Below are 7,500 nucleotides of genomic sequence, written 5' to 3'. Positions count from 1 at the left end.
CACTATACAATCCTTGCTTCTATCAATCTAAACAACACAACAATAGCAAGATTACTACTACTACTACTACTACTACTACTACTACTGCTATTACTACTATCATTATACTACACTACCTGTCTATCTACTTTCACTCTACAATTCCTTCTTCCACCAATGTAAACACACTACAACACCAACAACAAGAGTATGCCCACGAAGACACCATGTTTACGAGTTTGTTTCCGTTTCATCCCTCTTACACGCCACATTTTTCCCATTTCCTCCCATATTTCCCTCTCTTCCTCCCGTCACGTGTTCTCTGGTGATGAAAGAAGGATCAGGTGTCACGGACTTACCTGCGTGACTCGGTGCAGTGCTGGGAACAGGTGATAAAGGTGCTAAGTCTCTGTCAACACTCCACTCCCGTTCGGCTCAATGTTTACGTTCGTCGTCCATCCGGATTCATGCGGATTAGGACGGGACGGATTTCGCTCCCGCCTCTCCCTCTCTCTTTCCCCTCCAGCCCAGAAATAATAGTATCTTTTGAGCCATTACCCTAAGCCGTTTTCTCTGTTAATACGATTAAAAATGGGATATATTCAACGCTGGTAACTTTATTATGATGCTTTTGTTTGTGTGTGCGTGTGTCTTTATGTGTATATTATATTTTGAAGGATTCTGGCGTATTATTAAGAGAGCAGGGTACATAAAATATAAATTTAAATCATAATAAATGAGTTTTAATCCCCTTTAATTCAAAATAAGCTGATTTATACTCGATAATGATGCTTTTGTATTATTGCTTATGTATATTTATTTTGAGTGATGGGTTCACGGGTAGAAAGAAGTTAAATTCAGGCAATATTAAAGCAGTTTTTTTCCTTTATCTAGGCTCAGATGAAAAGTTTAGTATTTCGATTCACATTACTGATGTATATATACGAGTACAGTACGCTTATTTTGAGGGATGAGATCAAGGGTACAAAAAAGTTAAAATTAAGTAATACTAAAGGAGTTTTTCCCCTTCAGTTGAGTTGGGATAAAAGGTTCAGTATTTTGCCTCATGCTGCTTAAGTAGGCCTAAATTTTTACGGATGAAATTAACAATAGAAACAAGTTAAGTTAAGTAATATTAAGGGAGTTTTCCCTCCACCTGAGATGGGATGAAGGGTTCAGTATTTCGTCTCATACTGCAGGATTCAAGTAACTGTTCGGAGCGACGCGGAGCGGGTTCGTCTCGGGTCCGTGCCGGGAAGTTTATTAGCGCTAAGTTGTGAGAAAGTTGCAGGCAAATACTTCGCCTTCACCCTGTGTGTGTGTGTGTGTGTGTGTGTGTGTGTGTGTCCGCTTCCTCATTTCTCACCCGCTGCTTCTCCGTCTTAATTAATGTGATGTTGTGTTGCCGCTTTTGTTAAGTTGATGTGTTGGTACCCTTAGGAAAACACCTTGACTGTGTGTGTGTGTGTGTGTGTGTGTGTGTGTGTGCAGGGCGGGACAAAAGGCACGGGATACACCAATAAAAACATATATTTCATAAAACATTTATCATACAAAAACTCTCGTCCATGTCCCTCCAGGCCTTCCTGCGGCTTGCCCTTCTCCTTCTCGTGGTACACGTGGAAGTGCTTCTCGTCCCCGAACCGCATCCTGGAGGAGGCGCTGTAGCGGCGCGGGGGGTGTCGCTCCCCCCTCGTCCACCTCCTCGGGCTCCACGCGCTGCAGGGAAGCCGCTGAAGGGCAGGTCGAAGCGGCGGTCCAGCGAGCGGTACTTGAGCAGCGCGTCGTCCTCTGCGTCCCGGATCTTGCCGGGGTCGCGGCAGTGAGCGATAACACAGTGCCGTCCCTGTCGGCGCGGAGGCGGCTCGTAGTGGCGGCCCACGGAGGCGCTCACGCTGGGGGACTTCTTCATGCAGGCGGAGGGCGGCTGAGCGCGGCAGCAGCGGGTCGTACTCGTGGCTCAGGCTACGCGTCGCGAAGGGGCCGTGCTCGCGGTCCCGCGCGCGGGGGGTGGTCACGCCCCAGGTCCTCGCTCCCTCGGGTGGTCCCGCAGGTGGTCCCGCTCGCGAGGAAGGTCCCGGGGAATGTCTCGGGGCAGGTCACGCTCCCGGGGAAGGTCTCGCTCCCGCGGGGGAAGGTCTCGTTTCCCGCGGGGGGCAGGTCACGCTCTCTCACGAGGTCCCTGTCCCGGGGGTGGTCCCTGTCCCGGGGCGGCAGGTCTCGCTTGGGGGGCAGGTCACGCTCCCTGCCCAGATCACGCTCCCGGGCCAAGTCCCGCGGCAGGTCACGCTCCCGGGGCAGGTCGCGGGAGAGTTCGCGGTGCAGGTCGCGGTCCCTGGGGTGGTCCCGCGGGTCGCGGTCTCGGTCTCTGTCCCTGGGCAGGTCGCGGCCCAAGTCCCTGGAGCAGTAGGGCGGCGAGGGTGCCGGGCATGCGGAACAGGCCCCGCGGGGAGCCGTAGGGGCCCTCGCGCCCTAGTGAGGTGGAGGAGGTGGAGAGGTACTGCGGCGCCAGTAGGTCTCCAAACGTGGCCGCGGTCGTCGGACACGCTTGCGGTAACGGCCCAGAGGCACCTCGCGGTCCCGGTACAGGTGCGGGTCCCGGTCGCGGTCGCCGTAAGCGTCAAAGCCGCGGCTGGAGACGTGCAAGGTGTGTAGCGTCTCGGGGTAGGAGCCGCGGGAGCCGTAGCCGTGCGGCCCCACGTCGCCGTTGGGTCCCTTGAGGCTGCGGCGCGAGGGGTAGAGCGTCTCGTGGCTGGGTGCGCGGCACCTCGTTCTTGTTGACCAGGATGCCCGCCGCGGGCTTAGGCGGCTCCACGAACAGCACCGTGCGCCCCCTGCGACGCCTTGCCATTGTCTGAGGAACGGCTGTTCTCCTTGATGATGGGGGCGCGACGGCTGGCGGATGATGGGTTGCAGCGGCACCGCCTCGCGTCCCCCCACGCGCCCCGACACTGTGTCGCGCCCCCCCACCGCCTTCACCGTCACCCGCGCCCGATTTGACGTGGTTGTCGCTGGATGACGCCGAGTCCCCATTGCTCTCTGAGGGACGCTGCGGGGAGAGAGAGAGAGAGAGAGAGAGAGAGAGAGAGAGAGAGGAGAGGAGAGAGAGAGAGAGAGAGAGAGAGAGAAGAGAGAGAGGAGAGGAGAGAGAGAGAGAGAGAAGGGTGGCCCGGAAGGAAGGGGAGATGAGCGTTGGTGTTGGCGGTACCGGTGGTGGTAGTGGTGGTGGTGGTGGTGGTGGGGGTGAGGGGGGATGCGGGACAAGGAGTGGCGGCAACACAAAAACGAGTAATAAACATGACAGGAGGGAGATGGAGGTAGAGATAAGAGATCATCAAATTGATTAATGGCGCCTATAAATGCCCAACCACGCTGTCAACCCCCAGAAGCCCCCACCCGACCCACCCCCGCTGCCTCCACCCTGGCCCTCCATGACCCCTGGCGACACCTACACCTCCACGGCTATTCACTCCACACACTACTACTACTACTCACTACTACTACTACTTCTACTACTACTACTACTACTAACTACTACACTATAACAAAGGGACCCTACACTATAACAAAGGGACACTTATGGTATCCTTTCACGTCACATAAATCCACAGTCAGCCCGCGAAAGATTATGAAAAAATGGACCGAGTGAGATAAAAAGAAACAGGTAAATAAATAATGAATAAAAACTACCACCACTACCATCACCACTACCACCACCACTATTCATCCACACCTTCCTACACCACCATAAAAAAGGGAAACAAATCAACACACACACACACACACACACACACACACACACACACACACATTATTCACAACCGATGTACTCCACGCCATAAAAAAAATAAAATAAATAATAAAAAAAGAAAACGGCCAATAAACAAAGAAAAACGGACCCGCCCTCCCTGATACATTGAAAGGGTGACTCAGAATAAACTAAGACTTGAAAATAAACCTTATCGAGTCTAAGGATAAGGCTTAATTTATACGGAATTATCTTGTATCGAAGTGTATGAGGGAGAGGGAAAAAAAATGGAGGATGAGAGAGGGAGAAATGAGGAAGAGAATACAAGTTTCCTCCAGTATCTCACTCTTGGAGGAAAGGGCGAAGCTGTTTTCCTTTCCTATCTCCCCTTCCTTATTTCCGTCCATTCCTCTTCTTCTTATCTCCTCCTTCACCAATTCACTTTTATAACCATCCTCTCTCTCTCTCTCTCTCGTCTCTCTCTCTCTCTCTCTCTCTCTCTCTCTCTCTCTCTCTCTCTCTCTCTCTCTCGACATACTTCACCTTCCTCCTTTTATTGCTTGTTTCCCTGTTTCCCTCTCTCTCTTTTTTTCTTTAACTCTTGTCTCTGTCTTCCCCGTCCTGTCGCTACATTCTCTCTCTCTCTCTCTCTCTCTCTCTCTCTCTCTCTCTCTCTCTCTCTCTCTCTCTCTCTCTCTCTCTCTCTCTTCTCTCTCTCTCTCCTCCATATTCTATTTACATTTTCTTTCCTTATTTTTTATTTCTTCCTAACACCACCACCACCACCACCACCACACACATCCTCTTCCTCCCTTCTCCTACTTCCCTTGTTTAAAACAACTCTTCCAATTATATTTCTCTGGTATGATACTACTACTACTACTACTACTACTACTACTACTACTACTACTATTAGTACTATTGTTACCAACACCACCACTCCTCCTCTTCCTGTTTCTCTTCCTGTTATCTGGTATAGGAGACACTTCCAATACTATTACTATTACTATTGCTACTACAACAACAACACAACTACTACTACTACTACTACTACTACTGGGTACAACTAACACCATTTCCTCCATCTCCTCCTTCTTACACTACAAATCTACCAATACTCCTTCTCCTCCTCCTACTACTTGCCACTACTATTAATACAAGTCTGTCACTATTACTACCTCTCTTCCCCCCCTCCTCCTCCTCCTCCTCCTCCTCCTCCTCCTCCTCCTAACCTTATCTGACGACACATCCTTCTCCAGAATTTCAGAGGTGGTGGAAGCGAAGGATCTACGCGTACATTTGTGGCTCGACCTGCGCAATCCTCAGGCGAATCAACGCAATGACGATGATGACAAGGACGATGATGGCACCCACGCCCCCGACGAACATAATAATGGTGTAGAGGGAGGGCGGGGACGTCTCGCTGCCTGCTTGAGAGGGAAAACAAGGGGAAGAAGAAGGGGGAGAGTCCATTTGTAGTAGCGATGTGGTGAGGCCTCGGAGCAGTACAGTATGATAGCATATGAGAGCTGTACTGTCATCTATTTTCAAAAGGCTCTGTTAGTTAAGTGCTACGGGTCTTCAAGGGTGTTTTTTTATATTTTTTTTTACGGTTCTAGTGAAAGATTGACATGATTTCTGGATTATTAACAGGAGAAACAGTATTTTTAAAAGGCTCTACTTGAAATAACACAAGTATTGAGTATTTCTTATGGTTCTAGTGACAGACTGACATGATATCTGGATTATTAACAGCAGAAACAGTCTTTTAAATGGCTCTAGCTGAAGTGACACGAGTAATGAGTGTTTTTTATGGTTCCAGTAACAGACTAACATGATATCTGGATTATTAACAGGAGAAACAGTCTTTTAAATGGCTCTAGCTGAAGTGACACGAGTAATGAGTGTTTTTTATGGTTCCAGTGACAGACTAACATGATATTTGGATTATTAACAGCAGAAACAGTCTTTTAAATGGCTCTAGCTGAAGTGACACGAGTAATGAGTGTTTTTTATGGTTCCAGTAACAGACTAACATGATATCTGGATTATTAACAGGAGAAACAGTCTTTTAAATGGCTCTAGCTGAAGTGACACGAGTTCTTGAAGGTATTTTTTACTGTTGTAGAGATAGGTTGACATGATTTCTGCATTATTAACAGGAGAAAAAGTCTTTTAAAAGAAGTGATAAAGTGGTGAGTTTTTTTTATGGTTCTAGTGAGAGATTAACAATATTTCTATGTTACTATCAGGAGAAACACTCTTGACAACCCAGCTAATCATTTATGTGGCCTTGGAAAATACTCGTGGTGGGAAAGCAAAGTGTTTCAGAATACCGGTCTTTCTGTGAAGAGGAGGGGGGTGGGGTTAGGGAGAGATGCTGAGGGGATGCGAGACAGACATACACACACACACACACACACACACACACACACACACACACACACACACACACACACACACACACACACAGAGAGAGAGAGAGAGAGAGAGAGAGAGAGAGAGAGAGAGAGAGAGAGAGAGAGAGAGAGAGAGAGAGAGAGAGAGAGAGAGAGAGAGAGAGGGTGATAGAGTGTTGTGAGAGGGGAAAGAGCTACATGCTACACAAGTGAGGGGAAACTACACAGGAAATACATGACAGGGGAATATGATAAAGGGGAAATACACACAGAACATGACAAAATGTGACGAAGTGTGAGGGAAAATGACACGACGGTAGAAGTATGAGGTGAAAGTGATGAATTGCACACACACACACACACACACACACACACACACACACACGTAGGGGTATCTAATTAGTATTCATAAAGGTAAGGAAGAAGAAAAACACCTTGAAAATTCCACAGGTAAATAAATACTTTCTTTAATAATAATAATAATAATAATAATAATAATAATAATAATAATAATAATAATAATAATAATAATAATAATAATAGTCACTGTATATTTTTGCGTGAATAATAAAGACAAAGATACACAAACGCAACCTGACTCTACCCACGAGAGAGAGAGAGAGAGAGAGAGAGAGAGAGAGAGAGAGAGAGAGAGAGAGAGAGAGAGAGAGAGAGAGAGAGAGAGAGAGAGAGAGAGAGAGAGTACACACAAAATGACTTCTATACATAACATTTTTCACGTCGTCCAAGAAAAACATTCCACTCTGACATAAAAAAGAGAGAGAGAGAGAGAGAGAGAGAGAGAGAGAGAGAGAGAGAGAGAGAGAGAGAGAGAGAGAGAGAGAGAGAGAGAGAGAGAGAGAGAGAGAGAGAGAGAGAGAGAGAGAGAGAGAGAGAGAGAGATTTGTGAAAATAAAGCGAGCTCAAAATAGACACTCATATAAAAATGAAACACGCAAAAAAAAAAAAAAAGTTTCGTAATATGAAATTTTTGCACAGTAATTTTGACTGATTGAGAGAGAGAGAGAGAGAGAGAGAGAGAGAGAGAGAGAGAGAGAGAGAGAGAGAGAGAGAGAGAGAGAGAGAGAGAGAGAGAGAGAGAGAGAGAGAGAGAGAGAGAGAGAATGTAGAAATAGGTAAAAAAAGTAGATCAGAAGAAATGGAAAAAAGGGAATTGGAAGCAAAGGTGAAAGGAGGAGGAGGAAGAGAAGGAGGAGGAGGAGGAGGAGGAGGAGGAGGAGGAGGAGGAGGAGGAGGAGGAGGAGGAGGAGGAGGAGGAGGAGGAGGAGGAGGAGGAGGAGGAGGAAAGGAGAATTACCCTCCATCACACGACAGACACCCCATCTCCGTTTCACCTTCCACCAATCATCCTTC

General features: G+C 47.8%; 1 protein-coding gene across 5 annotated transcripts in view; it reads right to left on the bottom strand.

The window, feature by feature from the left end:
* Window positions 1-1,493: 1,493 nt before the first annotated feature.
* LOC135092280 (hemicentin-2-like) overlaps window positions 1,494-7,500 on the bottom strand; it is a 261,861-nt gene continuing 255,854 nt past the window's right edge. For 4 of the 5 annotated variants that reach the window (XM_063990731.1, XM_063990732.1, XM_063990733.1 and 1 more), the window contains 2 exons: window positions 4,960-5,157; window positions 1,494-3,028 (listed from right to left, as the gene is read on the bottom strand). In XM_063990731.1, the coding sequence (XP_063846801.1) occupies window positions 5,015-5,157 (143 nt within the window). In that variant the 3' untranslated portion in view covers window positions 1,494-3,028; window positions 4,960-5,014. The remainder of the gene's footprint in view (window positions 3,029-4,959; window positions 5,158-7,500) is intronic. The other variant, XM_063990736.1, reaches the window with a different exon arrangement.

This window comes from Scylla paramamosain, chromosome 39 (genome assembly GCF_035594125.1).
Source record: "Scylla paramamosain isolate STU-SP2022 chromosome 39, ASM3559412v1, whole genome shotgun sequence".
In the NCBI taxonomy this organism is placed as follows: Eukaryota; Metazoa; Arthropoda; class Malacostraca; order Decapoda; family Portunidae; genus Scylla; species Scylla paramamosain.
This window is presented reverse-complemented; position numbering and strand designations above follow the sequence as displayed.